The sequence below is a fragment of the Saccopteryx bilineata genome, chromosome 6 (genome assembly GCF_036850765.1).
Source record: "Saccopteryx bilineata isolate mSacBil1 chromosome 6, mSacBil1_pri_phased_curated, whole genome shotgun sequence".
In the NCBI taxonomy this organism is placed as follows: Eukaryota; Metazoa; Chordata; class Mammalia; order Chiroptera; family Emballonuridae; genus Saccopteryx; species Saccopteryx bilineata.
This window is the reverse complement of record NC_089495.1, coordinates 130,151,954-130,173,261: the sequence shown is the minus strand read 5'-3', so window position 1 is coordinate 130,173,261 and position 21,308 is coordinate 130,151,954. Positions and strand designations below refer to the sequence as shown.

The following is a 21,308-nucleotide window of genomic DNA, read 5'->3' as shown; positions in this document are numbered from 1 at the left end:
TTGCTGTCTCTCCTTCACCTTCCCCAAGAAGGTTCTACGTTTAGAAAAAAGAAAGTGTACATTGAGCAAAATTTTTGTTGCCCATCTTAGAATGACCAGAGGACGTCTGCTCTGGAGTTAGACTGGAATGAAGCTAGGAGCCGACCTAGCATCCTTGTTTTCAGAAGAGGGACCTGAAAGTAGGGAGCTCGACTCACCCTTAGCCTGTTGTTTGCACTGTGCTGTGCATGAAACAACCCCTGGGCCAGCACCCCAATATCCATAGGGAACCCCAAGTAAGCGGAGCACTGGAGTAAGACTTGCCACAGCAGCTGTTGTCCCACCTCTGCAGCTAGTGTGTCTTTTGGTAACTCCCTTCAGCTCTGATCTTGATTCCTGGGTCTCTGAGGGACCCCTCTGCTGGGGAGGCTGTAATGGCCACAGGGACGTTCCCAAAGCCCTATAAAATGCAGAGTCATAGTCCCGAGGAGGGCTCCCAGCTGAGGGCTTCCCCCTGACATCAGGGTCTCTGCAGAATTCTTGCACTGCTGCCGTGTGGTTTCCGGGCTGCACGTCCGAGAGGCAAGATGGAGACTCAGGAATTACCTCTCCAAGCAAGTTTACCAAATCTGAAAAAAATATTTCATTCCAGACTGGCTCAAGGTATCAAGGACATGGCAAGCTCTTGTGACCCTGAAACACGCAGTCTGCTGCAGTTCATGTCGATGCACAGAAGGTCGCAGTCAGACGGACCCATTCAGCTCGGTCCTGCACTTGCCCATCAAACCCCATTGCAGAACAGGAGAGTGTGCCCCAAGCAGGGACCTCAGTCCATCGGGGACTTCATCAGACTCAGAGACTCTCTCCAGTGTCCACACTCTTACAACCTAGGAAACGGCCTTGGTTTCTACTTTTAAGGTATGAATTTTCCCAAGAAATAGCAGAGGATTCTGGAAACATTACGGCCTTAGCAATGAAGCCCTTTCACCCAGTTTTTCCTGCTGCCCAAGAAAGGCGGGGGGGGGGGCAGCTGCACTCCTTGATTTATTACCGACCAAAACAAAACACAGCGGCAGGACTGCCTGCTCCACAGGGAGCCGCCAGAGCCAGCCCTGGCTTCCCAGGGTGTTGCTTTATCATTTTATCCCCTCCTCCCACCCCCTCCATCATCAGATTAGCTGAAAAGCCACGTAAATCAGCGTGGTCATCTCTGACTTTTACACGTGGCTCGGCTGTGGGGTGGATGGATCCTCCACTTAACCCTACAAGGCTTACGCTGAGGGCCCACCTGGGGCTGGCAGCTGGAGTGGCTGCAAAGGTTCCACTCCTCAGCACTGAAGTGGGTGGCTTGTCCTTCAACGGCAGACGGCATTCTGAGGGCCTCCTCTTAGTGTGGAGGCTAGAAGACCAAGGCACCGGCAGACTCAGAGTTGGGTAAGGTTCCACTTCCTGCTTCGTGGACATGGTCCTCACATGGCGAAAGGGGTGGGGGAACACTCTGGGGTCTTTTGTACGGGCACTAACCTCATTCACTGGAACACAGTTTACTGTGTTACAATTCATTACTGTATTTCCCATGTGAACAACTGTAAACCTACTTTTGCCCCTCCCTATCCATTGGAGAGTGGGAATTCAACATAGGAAGTTGGAGGAGACTGGGAAACATTCCGTCGATGGCAACTGGCAAGGGTCACGTAGCAAATTCATGTGAGAATTGACCGGGACCCCTAGGTGATTGGCATGCACACAAATGCTGACACTTGAACGCACTTGCATGAACATGGGAGCAGCTCTCCAACCCCGGGGTGGGGGCTTGGTGCAGATTTCATCTGTCTGGGCTACGGAAATCCCTAGAATTTGCATTTCTGACAAGTGCACGGTGATGCCGATGCCACTAGACAGGTATGGGGGACACAACCTCAATTATGTCACCCCCTCAGCCGATGCAGCCCCTGGAATAAGGAAGAGATCTTGACGGACAGCTGGGGAAGATGGGGCCACCCCTTGCCCTGCCACTGGGCTGGCCGTCCCATTTCCAGATTCACCTTTGTTTTCTGCCCACATGAGACAAAAAGCACTTGAACCAAATTGGTTGTTGCCAACTGTGCATGCTTCTCAAGCTGGATGAAGGTGCTCCAATGCCAAATTTTAAGTTTCCCAATTTTTTTCAATTTTAGGGTTATTTTTCCCAACCATTTTTGTCCACTAGGTAGCACCTGCAGCCCTGTCAGTGTGTTTGAACCCCGAGCGGTACATATCTGTGTTAAATCCTGCGTCATTGGCCTGATCTCTGGTGGCACAGTGGATAAAGCATTGACTTGGGAACATTGAGGTTGCCGGTTCAAAACCCTGCACTTGTCTGGTCAAGGCATATATGGGAGTTGATGCTTCCTGCTCCTCCCCCCTTTCTCTCTCTCTCTCTCTCTCTCTCTCTCTCTCTCTTCCTCCCTCCTCTCTAAAGTAAATAAATAAAAATAAATTCTTAAAAAAAAAAAATCCTGCGTCATTGTGTCAAGATTCCCTTACACCATGGGAAGGAGTCTAGAGGCATGGGGACCAGCAGGCCTTGGGCTCAGACAAACCGGATTTGCTCTGTCGCCCCCTAGAGTCAGAAAAGCACAAATGTCTGCCAAGGTTTTTCTTGCTCCATGTTTTTTTTTTTGTCTGTTTTTTACAGAGACAGAGAGAAGGATAGGGATGGACAGACAGACAGACAGGAACGGAGAGATGAGAAGCATCAATCATTAGTTTTTCGTTGCGCATTGCGACACCATAGTTGTTCATTGATTGCTTTCTCATATGTGCCTTGACCGCAGCCCTTCAGCAGACCGAGTAACCCCTTACTCGAGCCAGCGACCTTGGGTCCAAGCTGGTGAGCTTTTGCTCAAACCAGATGAGCCTGCGCTCAAGCTGGCGACTTCGGGGTCTCAAACATGGGTCCTCAGCATCCCAGTTTGATGCTCTATCCACTGTGCCACCGCCTGGTCAGGCTTGCTCCACAGTGTTTACATAAACGTGCAGGTCATGCCTCATCACAGATTGGCCCAGAAGCCATCGTGGTTGCTGGCTGTTGGAGTACTCACTGTCCTGTGCTGGTGACCTCACAGGTCTCGTCAGGGTGAAGGGATATCTGAAAGCAGGGTTGGGGCTCCCTCAGAAAGGGTGGGGACACTGACACTACTCAGTGCTCTGAGTGTCAGCCCTCTCCAGGAAGGGGGGAAGGGACAGAGGTGGCATATGTGATCCGGGTCATCAGGGGTCCTGGACCCCAAGTCTGGCACACATACTCTATGACACTGGAAAGAAGATGTGAGGCCCGATGTGGGGAGGCCCCTCTCTGTTCCCACAGATCCCAGTTCTGAGCCAGACTGCTTGGCTGTGTCTTTCTCTCAGGCTTCCTGGTCCTGCCATCGTCACCTGGATGTGACCTTTCCTGAGGGCTCCATTGCCGGGAGGTACAGGGACTCACCCTCCACCCTTGTTTAGAGAGGTGTCTGGCCCACTGTCCACCCTGTGCTGGCTGCGGCCGATGGGAGTGGCTGGTCTCACCTTAGAGGAGAGGGCCAGGCCCCACACGGTTCACATGCTCTGGAAACGCCCATCCAAGGAGCTAACAAAATGGGCCCAGGCCACAAACTGGCAAAAGGTCCTTACAGTGCACATATGCAGAAAAGGGCAAGATAATAGGGCACACACACACATGTACGCACACACACCAATAAAGAAAGACGCAGAAAAAAACAAGCAAAGAATATGAACAAGCAGGTGACAGCAGGACAATCCCAAATGGACCACGTGCGGAGGGGCAGGCGCTGAGCAGCTGGATGCAAACCCACGTGGGCACCCCTGCGGGTCTGTAGTGACCCCCGAAGAGCCCCTGCTGCCCCCAGCAGAGCTGGAGTTGAACTCAGGCTTCACCAAGCGACTTCGCTCACAACTCAAAGCAGGTGGGACTGGGTTTTGGAGGGCATTTGGAAATAAGAGGGTATTTCCATTTGTCAGAATGCTGGCAGGCAGGGCCCAGGGACACGATGATGTCCTGCACCACGCAATGAGGCGCTGCTCCCCAATGTCACCCACAAACATAGAGTCTTCTTTACTTGGTTTTTATATACACTGAATTTCTAATATGGAAACTTTCTACACTTTCAGCTCAAGTTTGCAATGAACCTAACACTGCTTTAGGAAAGAAAGTCTATTATTTTAAAAAATCATAAGGGCTTAATTTTCCCATTTGAGAATAAGGGAAGAGATGTCGTTTCCTCCCAGAATGTCTATCCACCCTTGTCATACGTACGTAACCCAGGTCCTGCTGTTTCTGATTTGCCCAGTGAGAAATATCCTGCCATGTGTGTTCCTCTCTCCCTCAACTACCCATAGACTGCCTACCCTCACTTCTGCAATCTATTACCCCATTTCTGCCCCCCACTTCCCTTTTTTTTTCCAGTTTGTCCAAAAATGTCTTATAGAACTGATGTTCCTTCACTGTGTATGGAATTTTCATGCCTGCATGAATTCCCCTTGTGTGTGTGTCAAAACTTTGATTTAACCTGTCAATCTGTCTGTTCATTTGATGGATTGGCCCAGCCTAGAAGAACTTAGAAGGTGGGGGGGAAAGTACTCATCTATCTTTTAGCCCCCACACTCCTATGCCCCCGTGATTTGCATGACCCCCTTTCCCCGACCCTGAAGTGTTTCATCTGAAATGGTGATAAAAATATACTTTCCTGACAGCAGCTGAGACTGCTCCCCACAAGTCCCCTTCCTCCCCACCCACCAGGGCCCCCCTTCATGAAGGCTCCTGGGCTCACCCCCCAGGGAGCGTGAGCTCTGTCCTCTCTGCCCTCAGAGCTGGCCCCAGCCCCCGCAAACCACCGGTGTCATCGTCATGTGTGGACACACCTCATCGCCCCAGCAGTCTGTGCATCTTGTGGCTTCCATGTTGACTGTTCGCTCCACAAACAGCCTCGGAGCCTCTGTTCTGTGCCAACAATTTGCCATGCCATGAGGACGTCTCACGCTGGAGGGCATGGGGCTGCTTCTTCCCATGAACCCATCCTTTTCCATCACCCAGGGTGGTCTGGGCACAGAGAAAGGTGGCTCACCAGGAGGGTGGGTCTGGTCAGGGGCGGGTGACACCAAAATGGGTCAAGGGTGAGCACTGATCCCTAGGGGAAGGGGCAGGGGGACAGGGATGTCATTCAGGAAGATCAGACCTAGAAGGTGAGGACCACCTGGCAAGAGATGTGGGAGGGGTCCAGGTGTCAAAGGCAGGCTGGGAGCTGAGATTAGAGCAGCAGGTGGGGGCCCTCAGGGGCTGTCTTGTTTGCCCTCAGTGTGACCAGGGGAGAAAGTGAGTAGGGGAGGTCAGGGCAGGCTTGCAGGGGGGGGCAGTGAGGACTAGGGACCTCAGGGCCAGGGCAGAGGGAGGAGTGGGCCCCAGTGTCTGTACCTGACTCAGCAGGGACAGCCGCAGGTAGGGCTGGAGTCAAGAGGGAGAAGAGGCCTTGGGAGTGGCTGGGGCTTGCTGGGTGCATTCACCTCTGTGAGCCCCTGACAGACCCCTGGCCGTTGCTCAGGGCTCCATGGGTTGGGTCCCCAGGCTGAGCGGCCCCTCCTGAGCTTACACGCCCGACTGCTCTAATGAGCCGGCCAAGCAAATCTTTTGTCGGGGGCGCTGACCCAGCAGGGTGCCGCCCGCTATATCTGGGGGCCTGAGCAGGGACTGCTGGCCACCATGGCGCAGTGCTCCGGGAAGGTGAGTGCAATCTGGAGAACAGCAGGCGCTGAGGTGATGCCTTGAGATCCCCACCACCTCCACTCCCTGTCCTTTGCTCTTGGTACTCCGGATGCTGGGGGCCGGCGGGGCAGACTGTTTCTTGGTGCACTCTTTGCATCTGACAAACCAGAGCAAAGCTGGCTAAATGTCTTAACAGAATGGGCGGCTTGGCCCTGGCTGAGGACCTCTCTGCTGTGGGAGGGGGAGGTCTCCTCCCAGTCCTGCACTGGCTCTGCTCTCACCCAAGTCAAGAGCCATCAGGGTGGTCAAACGTGAGAGAGGCCTTGGATGGGGTGCGGGTGGGGGTGGGGGAGGGGATACTTTGACTCACTTCCCTGCCTGAGGCTGGTCTGGGTGGCTGCTCCTTCCTCGGTGGCACTTGGGGCTGGTTCCCCACACAATGTTGAGTTTTGAGGGACCTCTGAGTCCTGTGGGTGGCTGGTTTCTCCTTGAATGTCTGAAGGGGACCCTTTACCAGGCCTGTCTGATGCAGAATGGTGGCAGATTTAGATCTCTGCCATCCTCGTTCACCTGACACAGCTTCAGGTCACTGGCAGCTTCTTTCAAGAAGAGTCTGCATGGGCCAGGTTATGCTTCAGGGACAAACAAGCCCAAGAGCCCCCCCCCCGCCCCCGCCGCCGCCCATCGTGGCCCATGCATCCCCCCTGTACCCCTGAGGGAGAGCCCAGAAATGGTGCCCTGGCTCTCAGAGCTTCCATACCCACATCCCTCTGACCAAAGCACATGGCCCGTCTAACCCCTGGGGGGTCCAGATGGGCAGTGCTCCTACCACAAGTGACAACACCCATGACCACAGCAGCAAAGGGGATGCAGGGAATGCCCCTTGTACTTGGCCAGGGCCCTTCCAGGAGCAGAAGTCTTGAAACCCCCCAAGAGTTCTTGAACAGTGGGAATTTTAGGTCCCTGGGCAGAAAGGGAGTCTCGGGGTTGCTGCGGGTCACGTTCATTTGGGGACAAGGAGAACCCCGTCACTGCTATGAAGCCATAGGCCGCTGTGTCTGACAGGCTCAGGTGACGCCCCAACTCCAACACACGCCTGTCACCCAAAGGAGCAGCCGGCTAAGTAAGCAAAGGGGCGGCTACAATGCAAAGCCCTTTTGAGCCATTAATCCTCCGAGCGCCAGGGGTTTGTCTCTCCCGTGAAGGGGCTAGGCTCGGAGCCTGACTTTCTGAACACTTCAAGTGCTGGGGTTATGATAGTGGGTTATGTATGGTCTTCTGAAAACATTTCTTAGGATGTTATACTTTAATAGGAAACAAAGGTTGAGTTTTAAAAATGCAATGGGAGTTTGGAAAAAGCCTGTTTTCAACCGGCCCCCCTGGACAAAGGGGAAATCGTTGTCCTGAGATTTGTCTGCTCAACGTGAGCTCCCGGACTGGGAGGGACAGGCGGGCGCTGGGTCTGACCCTGACCCGCCATCCATGCGTTCTTTCGCCTGGTCAGCAAACGGAGTTGAGCACCTACTGTACGCAGCAGGTCCAGGCTTCAGTGGCGCTGGGAGTCAGGGTTCCATCCAGGGTGTTAGGTGGCAAGTGTTTGCTCCCAGCACCACCCGAGAGAAGCCCATGACCCCTGGCCTTTCTAGATCACTCTCTACGAGGGTAAGCACTTCACTGGGCGGAAGCTGGAGGTCTTCGGGGAGTGTGACAACTTCCAGGACCGAGGCTTCATGAACCGGGTGAACTCCATCCGCGTGGAGAGCGGAGCCTGGGTCTGCTTCGACCACCCCGACTTCCGGGGCCAGCAGTTCATCCTGGAGTGCGGCGACTACCCCGACTTCTTCCACTGGAACGGCCACAACGACCACATGGGCTCCTGTCGGCCTGTGGGCATGGTGAGTGGGCCACTCCACGCGGGGGGCACACGGCTAGACCACCCAGGCCAGACATGGGACAGTCATGAGGGAGCACGGGCCTCCCAGCTTGAAGAGCTTACGAGGCTGTGGGACCTTCGAGACAGACAAATGTCCCGCACAGACCCAGCCCCTCCCGTGTGTGGGGGACGCACAGGGACCCAGCTAGAGAACCCCTGGGCCTTTTTAGGCCTCTATTTTCAGGCACGTCTCAGAAAAGCATTTTAAATTCCTGATCACAAAATCTTGCTGAATTGTCCATTTAAAACGCTGTAGGAAAGATCAGTAGTTTGTTTTTGCAACCAGACGGAGCACTGAGCTATAAAGTAAGGCGGATGAGGGTCCCTTGTGTCCACCAGGCGGGTCATCTTACAAAGAGCAGTTTTCAAGACCCCTTTGGTGCTCAGCTGTGGAAAAAGGTGATGGGGGCTTTCCATCGCTGGCCGGTAGGCGGCTAGTGGGGGTTCAGGAGCCAACAGGCGGTGGCCATAGCACAGTGTGGCACAGGGCGGGCAAATAAGGAGTGTCACTCCCCGTGGTAAAGGGCTGTGTGTGTCTGGTCATCCCCTTGGTGGGAGTGGAGGACTGGGTTCTCCCCAAGTCACAGTTCCTAACCATCCTGCTGTAAGTTCCGGAAGGTCCGGTGTGAAACGGCTAATTGCTGAGACCAGGCTTGAACAGCTCCCATCAGAGTCGCTGCTCCCCTGTGTCTACCTGCCAGGGGGGGACCCTCCCCTGCATACCCATGGGGGGAGGGGCAGGGGTGGCAAGAGTGCTGGTGAACATCTGAGAAAGCCTGGGGAAGGGGCCTCCGGTGTGGAGTACCCCTCTCTTTTTTCTACACAGTTGCAGAAACCAGCTGGGCTTTGGCAACCTACATTGTAAGAGGGCTTTCTTAGTCTTACCACCAGGCCAAGGACATTTGGAAAAAAAGAATTTACATGGTTGGCCCTGGATCTTGCATAGTGCTATTTGCGTAAGAAACATCTTCCGTGTCTTTCCAATGATCTCCTAAGAAAGAGCCATCTTGGGGCCGTCTGTGACACAGCCCCAGCCCCTGCCTGCACCAGCCAGGCTGCAGCCAATCAGGAGCTGGCCCACCTCTGTCTTTTGGAAACAGGGGGACTCTTAGAGGGAGACCTGTGTCCTCATCACAGGGACACAGTGGGCATTTCAGCGAAGGAGATCTCTGTGTCTGCTCTAGACTTCTGGCGTCATGTTTTCTTAAAAGGTCCTATTATTATGGTTTGTAAAATATTATCAGTTAAAAGGCTTGTGCGAGGCCTGTGCCTCAAGGTGGGGAGTGGGAGGTGTGGGGAGCAGAGGACTGAGTCGGTGTGGCTGGAGCATTGCACCAGGACGGACCCCAGTGCCACATGCTGTCTGGCCTCCAGTTGAAGGCAAAAGAGATCGATTGCTTCAAGGGCTGTGCAGCTTTTTAAAGTAACAGAGCACTTTCATTTAACTGAATGTCCTGGGCGAGAAGGAATGGAATGGGTTGGAGTAGGTGAGGGGTTGGAGGCACTCATAGGCCCCTGCCCAGGAACTCTTGGGTCCTCTGAGCTCCTGGTGATTCCAAGTTCCTGCCCACATGGGCTTCTGTTTATGGAGAGGGACACTCCACCTTGTTGACCTTTCCTCTTTTCTCTGCCGGCCTACCCGCCGCCCGTGTGGACCCACAGCACGGGGAGCACTTCCGCCTGGAGATCTTCGAGGGCTGCAACTTCACGGGCCAGTGCCTGCAGTTCCTGGATGACTGCCCCTTCCTCCAGGGTCGGGGCTGGGCCAGGAACTGTGTCAATGCCATCAAGGTGTATGGGGACGGAGGGTGAGTACAGGTGGCAGTGTGGCCGCCAGTCACAGACACAGCTGGGCCTGCCAGGCAGGTGTGGGAAGCTTTGGGGTGGGTCAGACCCCCCGCAGGCAGGTCGCTTGCCCCAGAGGTGGTCTCCCTCCCTCAGCTGCCTCCCCTGTTGCAGTCAAGCAGTGTCGTGGCTGCCTCTGTAGCCCTGGAAGGCCACAGTAAGGGGATGCGGGTCCCCAGGGGCACCACTGAGGAAGATGGTCTCACAGCAGAAGCAGAGGCGGGTCACTGGGACTGAACAGATCTCATGGACGGTTCCACAGCTTTCCTGAACCAGGGAAAACCTTTCTAATTACCTAATGACCTTCCTCATTCCCTTCACCTGCCTCTAGAAATGAAGAGCAGGCATGCTTCCCCTTGCAGGCTCTTTGACTAGTCCGCACCCTTTTCTGTGGTCTGTGCTCTCTCTCGAAGTGGTTCACTGCTGCCCAGGGGCTTGGAGCTGTGGAAACTGCTGCCAGGGTTGGGGAGGGAGGAACCCCCCCGGGGTTCTGCCAAAGCCCCTCCATGCAGCTGCCCTCACACCCCAGTTTCCCTCAGGAGAGGATATCCCTGGGGGCAGGAACCAGTGCGTGTATGTACCTTGGAATCTCCTAAAACAGCGCTAGGCACACACATGGAAACGGGAGCGTTTACTAGAGGAATGAATAGGAACTGGTCTCCGTTCTGAGGTGCACCAGCACCCTGCCAGGGGACAGGTACCCTCCGTGCAAAGTGTCATCCTTCCCAGCACCGGGCATGAGCGGCAGAGGGTATACGAGCAAGTACGTCCTGGACTCGCCCTGCCCTTGCAGAGTGATCAGTTTGCGATGTCAGCTTGTCCTCAGCACCCTTGCTACACCCAGGAGTGCCCAGCACTGACCCCAGCATGTGGGCAATGAAATGACAGAGGGTAGATGGGGAGGAAATAAGCCAGGAGCTGGGCCGGGGTCCACAGGCGCTCCCCAGAAGAAAGGATGGACTCCAGCAGGAGGTGGGGAGGGCACAGGGGGGCTGGCGCAGGAACTAAAGGGGGTTTTGAGCCTGCAGGTGGCCCTGGGTGCTCAGTGCCCCATCACCTGACCTCCTGCCCACCCCTCTGGCCCTAGGTGGGTTCTATACGAGGAGCCCAACTACCGAGGCCACATGTACCTGGTGGAGCGAGGTGACTTCCGCAGCTTCTCTGACTGGGGGGCCCCCAGCGCTCGGGTCCAGTCCCTCCGCCGGGTTGTCAACTTCTTCTAGCCAGGCTGCTGCCATCATGCTTGGACCAGAGGAGGCCCGGGACAGGGACAGGGGCCATCCTTTCTGGCCACATGTGGACTGGGTACCATGGGGAATAAAAGTTATAAAAATGGAGCGTGAGCCGCCTGAGTGATTTCTGTAACCCCTTCCTGACATCTGGGCAGCCGGGCCAGAACAAGAGGCTGGCAAGACTCCCCTTTGGAGGGGACCTGGAGGGTAGAGGAGTGGGCACAGTGAGGCACCTACGAAGGAAACATTAGGGCTGGAAGGGACTTAAAGGTCATGGAGTCCAACCCTTTTATTTCCCAGGTAAGCCCATGCCCTGAGTGGCAGTGACCACTTAGGGCCTCAGAGCAAACTCCCAGGTGGGGCAGGAAGGGCCAGGGTGCTTTCTCTGACCCCTTAACAACCCCCTCGGCAAGTTAGGGGGTTGAAGTTAAGGGCACTGCTCTGGCCTCCCCCATTGATTAGTTCTCTGTGACCTTGGTCCTCTCCAAGACCCCTAGGTTCACCGTGTTGGGGGTGGGCTTGGTGGGAAGGCACCCCTCAGGGGGAGTGGGAGGGAAGAGGACTCCTGCCCCCCCCCCCAGCCTCCTAAACAACAGAGCTACCTGGATTGACCCTCACGGCTCAGACATGGATTTGCTCCCCGGACAGAAGACATGGCTGGTGTCCACTCCTGTTCACGTGGCTCCTGGGACCACAAGGGCACTGGACGTGGCACCGTGGAGATGGGGAACCTACAGATGACTACCCGGGACTGCACCAACCAAGGCCCCTGGCTGGGGGAGAGATTGGGGCAGGGACAGCATGAATCACCCATGAAGAGGCCTGACCATCGGGTCTATCTTGGGATCTAGCCTTCCAAACCCCACACTCTGCCACCCTGGGGTCCCCTGCCTGGGGTCCTCTTGGCTGAACACACAGGCTCCCACACCTTCTTCAGCGCACACCTTGCTCCTGACAGAGCTTAAGAGCCAGCTCAGGGTCGGGTTCGGACTCGAGCTTGGACGCACTGCTCTGTGCCTCAGTTTTTCCAGCTGTAGAGTGGAGATGACAATAGCACCCTCTCCCAGGGGATTAGAGGAGAGTTGCAGAAGAAGAAAGGGCCCTCCCACCAGCCGGGGAGCTCCTCCAGCTCCCCAGTAGCAGAAGGGGGTAGGGGAGCCGGCCCTCACAGCCCTTCCAAGCATTCCAGAGGTTTCCCTGAACACGTCTTTCTGTTCCAGGGCTGAGCAAGAGCAGCACCTCATTACGTGGTGATTTAATGCTCCACCGATGGGCTTGTGCTCCTGGGTGACCGCCCCTTCACCCCAGCCCCCTGCTCCCTAATCTCTTAGCAGATCTGCTTTTCATCTGAAAGAAGAAAAACAAGATCCCTGGTGGAATGCTTGCTTGTGGGCAGGTCTGCAGTCTGTCTGAAGTCCATCCACGGGGTCGGAGGACCCAGACCCGGGACTTCTACGGAAGTCACGTGCTTCACATATTTCTATCTCTGCGCTCTGCAGTTTGGAAAGCTGGGTCTCTCACAGGGCCGTCCCTGATGTCCTCAGCCTTCAGTGCCCCTGCCCGCTGGGCCCCTGCTGACCAAGGTCCCCCACCATGTAATGTTTATCAGGCCCAGTCTGACCACAGGAAAACACATCCACCCCCTGTGAGGGCCCTGCGGAGGTGCCCTGAGCAGCAGAGGGCTGGTCCAGGGGCATTCTGTTCCTGAGCCTCCCTCCACCTCCTCACCTCCAGGTGAGCCCAGCTGGTTCCCCCACCACCAGCGCTCCTCTGGCCTCCCCCACATTCACTGCTGCACGCCTCCTGTCTCCTCCTTCCCACCAGTCACCAGGAGAAATCCCTTGGAAGCCCCACATAGCTTTGTTCCCTCAAAAAACCACATGGTTTTCAGCGAAAACCTGATGAGAGAATTTTAAAAAGTTAGCTCCAAGTTTCCCTTTGGGAAGAGGAGAAAGTTCAGTAGTGACTGCAGTGATGGTTGCACAGCCCTGTGAATGTGCTCTCTGCCACTGAAGAGTGGCCCGCACAGTCAGTATGTTTCAGCACAATAAGAACATAACTCCGGCTCCTTGCTGCTGGGGTCCTGAGGGCTGCTGGGAGGTGACTTGGGTATCAAGTCCCTTCGAACCCTAGAGGACCCTGTAGGTCTTACCTGCCTGCACCTCCCAGAACCTGAGAATATGTTGCCTTTTTAACTGATCTCGTTCAGTTTCCCCACTGAATGCTGTGCCGTGACAACTGAGGAAGTTGAAAGTGCACCAGGTGACATCCTTCTGCAGGGTGGCTCAGGGAGCCAGGATGAGGACCTGGCTGAACCCTGACTTCCTGAGCCTCACACCCTGCTCACATGAATGTCTGGGGGTGGCCCAGTGACACGGGAGGGCTTTCCTTGCAGAGTGTGAAGAAGCCCGGACCTGTAAGATGAGCATCTTTGGAAACAGGCCCCTTGGTCGCCCTGCTACCTATGGCGAAGCCCCTCTTTGGAGTGTGTGATTGAAAACATCCTGCATGGTACAGCTGATGTAGTTCCTTGGTGTGGGTTCTACCTGGGAGGGGCCAGGCGGGTGGTGGCATGTCCCTGGACGGACCTGCGGGTTTGGAGAAGGCCTTTCTAGAAGCTGAGAACAGCCCCTTGCTCACGGTGTGGGGCAGCAGGCTGAGCCGTCAGAGGTGACAGCCCTACCCCTGCTTTATGCCTGCCCGGGACCCCCAGGACTGAACACCTGAGTGGGGAAGCCATCAACCATGTGGGAGTCTCCCTATTCAACTGGAGAAGGCTTGGCAATTGTGTAGGGCTGCTCAAGTTGGTGGGTCAAAGATAGGAGAATGGTCAAGAAGACTGAGCCACTCCTTCTGTGTACACAGCCTACCTGTCCACCCCGCATCCACAATGTTGTATCCTCGGTCCCTTTCCCATAGAAGATTGGGGAGGCTTCCCCTGGATTTTAGGCACAATAAGCAAGGAGTCATGTTCACAAGAAACTGGGCCCAGGGTACCCTGGACCCCGGGAGTCCTAAACCACAGGGATAGAAAAGGCAAGGAATGGGCACCACCCTCCACAGGGGGCTGCTGGTGGAAAATCCTTTCCCCCATGCTGGTGGGAGTGAGGAGCCTCCACAGACAGCAGCAGCCCTCCATGCAGAGAGGGGGCATTCAAGTGCCATTTTATGCCTTATAGAAGGGCTGGAGACCATAGCCGGAGAGGGTATCCATCTTACTAAAAAAAACAAAAACCAAAGCCTGACCTGTGGTGGCACAGTGGATAAAGCATCGACCTAGAATGCTGAGGTTGCCGGTTCGAAGTCCTGGACTTCCCTGGTCAAGGCACATATGGGAGTAGATGCTTCCTGCTCCTCCCCACCCCTCCTCTCTGAAATGAATAAATAAAATCTTAAAAAAAACCCAAAAAAACAAAAAAACAAGCTAGAGGAACTTGCCTGGAATGTCCACCTGGCAGTCTGAGGTCACAGGTTCGATCCCAGGTCAGGGCACATGCGAGAAGCAACTAATGAGTGCACAACTAACTGGACCAAGTTGATGCTTCTCTTGAAAAAGGTAGGGGGGTGGTGGAGGAGGTAAGGCGCAGGTAAGGTTAACATCTACGACATTTTATGCAGCAGCGAGACCTGATTCTTCTTGCTAGACTGGGATTCCTGATTAGACCAAAGCGAGCAGGGAAACAGGATGGGCTCCATGATGCAGAGCCCACGAGATTAAAAAAAAAAAAAAAAAAAAAAAAAAAAAGGGTCCCTGCGGGCGCCCAGCAATTCCTGGGACTGGAGCCAAAGAGAAATTCCTCCCTGCGTCCTCAGGACCCATGCTGAATTTCACGAGCTGCATCCTCAATATAGCCCTCCTCTGAGGAGAATAAGCTATTCCGGGATTTTTTTGTTGTTGTTAATGACATCCCATAGGGCTAGGCTGATGGCATTACGCCAAGGTAAACTTTCTGTGGGGGAGATTTTAACATCCCTTGTTTACATGGGAACATTTAGATGATTCTCAGCAAATCTAACTGGCCTATTAAAGCCCAGCCTGGCTGTAAACACTAACAGCAACAATAACAACAACGTAGCTAGTATTTATTGAACCATGACTGTGTCCAAAACACGGTGTTCGACCTTTTTTTTTTTTTATAGTTAAGGAGGTGGACATGTTATTCCCTCTCTTTTACAGTTGACGAAATAGATCCAAAAGGTTATGGATACCTCAAATGCCACCTTCCATGTGGATCCTTGCGGGAGGAAAACTGGGAAGGTCTTCCAGAGTGGAGGCAGAATGACTTCATCTGCAAATAGCTGTTTAGATTAGAGAGGGCGGGGCAGGTGTCCCAGCTGCGAGCCACTCATCCAGGTATCAGCAGAGCAAGACAAGGATGGTGGTTCCTAGGTGACACATAAAGACACTGAGGCCCAGAGAGATGAGGGCATTCACTGGTAACATGTCAGGTCTCTCTGTTGTGCAGTCTCGTCCCCCCGTCCCCATCCAGGGGTAGGGGCTGCCTTTGTTTCCTCTGAGTCCCTTTCTTTGGAGAGCTGCCTTTGGGAATGGAACGGTGCACCTGTGGTTTGCCCGGGGTCGTCCCTGGAAAGCAGGGGTCTTGTGGGAACTGTGACCTTGGAAAGAAGGGTGACAGTGTGTTGGCACTGGGAAGCCAGAGGGTGGCCAGCCGTGAGTGGCACCCACTGAGGAGCCACTAAGCCATTTCACCCGCAGGTGTTGTAAAGTACCAAAGGCTACAGAATTAATATTAATATTTTAATAGGCTTGGAGAACATTTTTATTAATTTGGGTTAAGGTGTGCAGAGAAATTGTGAGAATAGTCTCTGTACTATGTGATTGGCATAACCAGGATGGCTCTTGCCATTGTATTGTAAATGCAAAGGGAAGGAAAACATGGATTCCCTGACATTCCATCATACCTGTGGGGAAAGGGGTAAATGGCTAGCCAGGTGCAGGAAGAGAAAAGCCAAAATAAACCTTTCTTATAACTATGAGCCATTTGCAGGCATTTGTCCCCACAGAAACTACTTCTCTTATGTAAATGCATGTGGTTAATACGTCAGAGAAATGGCGGATGAACACTAGAAAATATAGGAAGGCCTTTTAATATATAAAGAGATATCTTTCTACCATTGTGTTGATTTGTAAATTTTGTTTTCTTCAAAAGGATGTATGGCTTGCAAATTGAACATGGTCCTATCATGTTAAAGGACATATGACTATAACCAATAGTGGTAAAGGGCTCCTAATTACAATTTTTGCTTCTGTACTTCCCACTTACAAAACTATAAAAACTAAGTAGAGCCTGACCAGGCAGTGGCGCAGTGGATAGAGCGTCGGACTGGGATGCAGAGGACCCAGGTTCGAGACCCCGAGGTCGCCAGCTTGAGCGCGGGCTCATCTGGTTTGAGCAAAAGTTCACCAGCTTGAACCTAAGGTCGCTGGCTCCAGCAAGGGGCTACTCAGTCTGCTGAAGGCCCGCGGTCAAGGCACATATGAGAAAGCAATCAATGAACAACTAAGGTGTTGCAACGCGCAATGAAAAACTAATGATTGATGCTTCTCATCTCTCTCCCTTCCTGTCTGTCTGTCCCTGTCTATTCCTCTCTCTGACTCACTCTCTGTCTCTGTAAAAAAAAAAAAAAACCTAAGTAGAACAAAGGGCCGGCGCACTTTCCTTCAGAATTCTGTCGGAGTAGCCACCGCTTGGCCAAGCTAGACAATAAAGCTTTGATGTGTAACCAACGGATCTTGTTCGTGTCTTCCATGTTTTGGGTCCCTCCGAATTAGGCTTAACACCCACCATGGTGGCCATGATTGGGGGGGGCGGTGACACGGTCCTGCTCCCCACCAAAATTAAACTCAAGGTAGAGCAGTTAAATTCTCTCTCTTTGGAAATTAAATCTGGTGCCAAATCATACTGGAGTGAAGAAGGGCGAGAGGAGCCATGTCAACTCATAGCTTCCAATTTTAGTATATGTGCTGCCAAAGCGAGCACCTCATAGCTTCCTAGAGATGGAGTCCACCAGTTCTGGCTGCTGAGACCCCGGGCTGTTCCCTGATTCTTCCCCCTCTTTTCAACCTGGATGTCCATGTCTTCTTTCACTTGATTTCCTTCCAATGAATCCCCTTTCCTTGCTTAAACTCACCAAACTCCCTCAGTTTCTTCCACCACAACTTAGGATCCTGGCTGGCCCCCTGCTAGGCTAACTTTCCTGTTCCGTTCCCAGTAAAACAAAGGCAGGTGTAGAGAGGGGCTCAGCGGGCCCTGGCTGCTCTTTGGAAGGATGGGGACCTCCTGTCAAATGCCTTTTGTGGGATTAACAATCCCTGTACGAATTGAACTTGGCTTCAGCATTCCTGTGGAGAGCAAGCAAATGCATTATTCTGTGAGCATCTGGAAACCTTCTGGGGTGAATGGAAACAGATGTTGCCATGCCAGGCTCCCTGATGGTCCTGCCTGGCTTCCCCCAAAGCGCACGCACATATGCATATACACACCAGTACACGGGCCCTCCAACTGGAATTCCTCCCTGTCTTGGGTGAGGATAAACAGCACCCACCAGAGAAGTGCCAACGTGGAGAGTGTCTGAGCTCTCTGGTGGGGGAAAGGGCAGGGGCAGGCAGGGGACAGCAGGCGTGCACCAGGCACCAAGAGACTGGATAACATCTTGCTTGACTCTGTCATCAGATGTGGCGCCCACATGTCCTCATCTCACGATTCAGGGGAAGGTACTCTTGCCAGACCTTTGCCCAAGCTCGCGCGATCTCTCTCTCTCTTTCTCTCTCTCTCTGAAAATTCAGTGGATTGGAGCAAAAGGAAGGAACAGGAGCCTTCAGTGTCTTAGAGATAGAGGTGTGCGCCCACGCCTCTAACCCCACAATTCTCCGCCACATGGTGGACACTTCGTCTAGATTGGGATGATAGCATACCTGAAATCTCCCACTCACTAGCTGAGTGACTGTGTCCACTTAACCTCTCTGAGCCTCCCTCCCCTCCTCAATGAAATCAGGAGGGTAATGTGTATCTGGAGAAGCTCTTAGGCAAGTTAAAACTTCTTCTACAATGCGTTCTTCTACAAAACTTCTTCTACAAAGGCTGAGCATAGTGCCAGCCCTATCATTGTCACTTGATTATAGTGAAATAATATAAAAACCCCAATAGTGTAAGAATCTTTGCTTGTTTTTGTTTATTGGGGGGGGGGGAAGGGAGAATATAGAAATGGTTCTGCCAGCCTTCTGAATTGTCACTTTTCCATCAGGTAGCGAATGCAGAGACCTGTGTGCACTTCCTGTTGCAGGCAGGATGCCAGTGACAAGTGTGAGTGGTGGGTCCGCTTCAGGTAGTTACTTGCAAGAGGAGTGTGTGGAGTAGGTCCAAAACCATAAACCAGTGAGGATACTACCAGCACAGTGGAAAGCTCGGGTCTGGATTGAGAGGGAAATCTTTTGTCCTTGTCCCGTTCCCAGCAAATGGAAGCTCAGAAATTAATACAGAATCAGACTAGGAGGACCCCTACAGCAGCGTTTGCAGTGACCAGAGGAAGGTCTCCCCACTGCAAGCCATGTGGCCAATAAAATGGATGGTGAGGTAGCAATAATGTGGAGTAGCTTAGCTAAACTCTCCACAGGATGTCTGGGTGGTTTCCAGTTTATGACTCTTGGAAATAGAACTGTTACAAAAATGCATGTGTATGTCTACATATGGACACATGCTTTCATGTCTCTGGGGTAAAGAGGAATAGATGAGTCACATGGTAGGTGTACATTTAACTCTTTAAGAAACTGCCAAACCGTTTCTCCCCAAGTGCTTGTGCCATTTCAAATTCTCATCAGTTCTAGCGGCTTAGTATTCTTACCAACAAGAATTCTTGGAACAATCAGACTTATTCACCTGAGCCATTCTGATAGGTGTGTCCGGTATCTCATTGTGGTTTTAATTTGCTTTTCCCTAGTGGCTAGTGATGTTGAGCATCTTTTCATGTGCTGATTGGTTATTTGTCCATCTTCTTTGGGGAAATGTCTATTCAAATCTTCTGCTTGTTTTTTTTTAATTACTATTAAATTTTTTTTTCATTTTATTGATTTTAGTGAGACAAGGACAGGGGAGAGAAACATCAGTCTGTTCCTATATGTGCCCTGACCAGGGATCGGAACCAGCAATACTGTACTTTGTACTTTGGGATGATGCTCTAACCAACCAAACTACCTGGCCAGGGCTTTTGCCCATTTTTTTTTTTTTTTTTTTTTGTATTTTTCTGAAGCTAGAAACGGGGAGAAACAGTCAGACAGACTCCCGCATGCGCCCGACCGGGATCCACCCGGCACACCCACTAGGGGCGATGCTCTGCCCCTACGGGGCGTCGCTCTGTCAGGACCAGAGCCACTCTAGCGCCTGGGGCAGAGGCCAAGGAGCCATCCCCAGCGCCCGGGCCATCTTTGCTCCAATGGAGCCTCAGCTGCGGGAGGGGAAGAGAGAGACAGAGAGGAAGGAGAAGGGGAGGGGTGGAGAAGCAGATGGGTGCTTCTCCTGTGTGCCCTGGCCGGGAATCGAACCCGGGACTTCTGCACGCCAGGCCGACGCTCTACCACTGAGCCAACCGGCCAGGGCCTTTTGCCAATTTTTAAATTAGGTTATTTGTCTTCATATTGTTAAGTTGTAAGAGTCTTGTGTTTTTAAAAGTATATTGTGGGTATTAAATCCTAATCAGAAATATTTCCTCCCATGCTGTGGACTGAGTTTTCACTTTCTTGACAGTGTACTTTGAAACATAAGAGTTTAATTTTGATGAAGTCCAATTTTTTTCTCTTAGGGTTTGTTTGCTTTTGCTTTAGTGGTCATATCTAATAAGTTATTTTCTAATCCAAGGTTATGGAAATATAAACCTATGTTTTCTTCTAAGAGTTATATACACTGCTTACAAAAAGTAGGGGGTATTTTATCGCTTCATATTCATTTATAAATATCCCCTAATTTTTATGAATATAGTTTTAGCTCTAACATTTATGTCTGTGGTCCATTTTGAGTAAATTTTGTATGTTGTGTAAAGTACGGGGTCCAAATTCATTCTTTTGAAGGTATTAGTTGTCCTGTTGTCCCAGCACCATTTTTTCAAAAAAGTGTTGTCTCTTTGAATTATCTTGGTATCCTTGTTGAAAATGAACTGACCATAGATGGATGGGTGTATTTCTGGGCTTTCAATTCTATTTCATTGGTCTATATTTCTATCCTTATGCTATGCATGGGTTGATTTTTGTTGAATGTTAAGCTAATCTTACATTCCCGGGATAATCCTCATTTGCTCATAATGTCATGGTTTTTATATATTGTTGATTGCTCAAGTTTTGTTAATAATTTTTACATCTGTGCTCATGATGATTATTGGTATAGTTTTCATATAATGTCTTTGCTTTTGGTATCAGAGCAATACTAGCCTCATGGAATGAATTAAGAAGTTGTTTCTACTCTTCAGTCTTCTGGAAGAATTTGTAAAGAATTGGGATGATTTCTTCCTTACATCTTTGATACAATTCCCCCGTGAGACCATATGAGCCTTAAGTGTGCCTTGTGGAAAGGTTTTAGCTACAAATTCAATTCAATAATAGAACTGCTGTCTGTCATTGCCTGACGTCCACCGTCTTGAAAACCATTGCTTCCTGTATTTAGTGTAGGAATTTTATTTAAGTTGTTTCAGGTAAGAAGCAGGAAGGTACATCATCTCTAACCCCGATGACTCCATCTTGGCCAGAGATAGACATCAAGGACAGTGAATGCTGAAAGCTGACTTAAAACAGCCCTTCCTTTTGTCTCGCTGGCCTCTGACATTTCTCAGAGGCTGCCAGGGGGAGTCCGTGGGAGAGACCAAGTGACAGCCTGGGCGGGTGGGTTTTCCAGCTCGCTCTCATGCTACAGAAAAACCATACATATTTGTATTGACACAGTCATAGTCAGACATCCAGGAAAGGCCCGAACATTCCAGTCTCAAATGCAGAGTGACCTCAGACGGTCATAGGCATACCCAGACTCTTGGCTTCCCTCTGTGCCAATCTTCTGAGCATAAACTGTCATGCTCAGAGGGCCTGACTTCCTACTCCTGGAGCCAGTGGCTAGAGGCAGTAGTCAGTACAAAGATTTCCTTGGCGTGAGAGGGAGATTTGGTTGTTAAACCTGCTTCCTTTTTCAATTTGAACCCAGTTGTAGTGGACAGTGACCCCCCTGGAGCAGAGTGCGTGTCATTTTGGGAATAAGGAGACAAGTGTAGGGGGGTGTAGGGCTGACCTGAGCCCAGTGGTCCAGTTCAGCCTGATTTTAGACCCTCACACAGGGACAAGGGGACTCTTTCCTGCCGGGGTCCAGCCCCAGGGGGGAATCCAGGGGTCCCACAGGAGGAGATGGCGTCGGCGAAATCGAGTGAGAGAGCCGGATTCTTTTCTTTCTCTTTATTCTCTGGTTAGCATTTACTGCCAGGCATCTCTCTCAAATGCTAGTATAGGTCCCTTTTTATACACACACTGAGTTACATTTACATGGTGTTAATTATTGCTTCTGTTTCACTATGTTTACATGTTTCCGGA

The 21,308-nt window shown here is 52.0% G+C and overlaps 1 protein-coding gene across 2 annotated transcripts; it reads left to right on the top strand.

The window, feature by feature from the left end:
• The first annotated feature begins 565 nt into the window (after positions 1-565).
• CRYGN (crystallin gamma N) lies at positions 566-10,835 on the top strand. 2 transcript variants are annotated; one of them, XM_066234771.1, is made up of 6 exons: positions 566-897; positions 1,345-1,413; positions 3,373-3,434; positions 7,366-7,614; positions 9,315-9,460; positions 10,585-10,835. In XM_066234771.1, exons 4-6 carry the CDS (start codon positions 7,450-7,452, stop codon positions 10,718-10,720), a joined length of 447 nt encoding a protein of 148 aa, XP_066090868.1. In that variant the 5' UTR covers positions 566-897; positions 1,345-1,413; positions 3,373-3,434; positions 7,366-7,449; the 3' UTR covers positions 10,721-10,835. The 2 variants fall into 2 exon arrangements, with proteins under 2 accessions (XP_066090868.1, XP_066090866.1); XM_066234769.1 differs by lacking the exons at positions 566-897; positions 1,345-1,413; positions 3,373-3,434 and adding an exon at positions 5,336-5,737.
• The last annotated feature ends 10,473 nt before the right edge of the window (positions 10,836-21,308 follow it).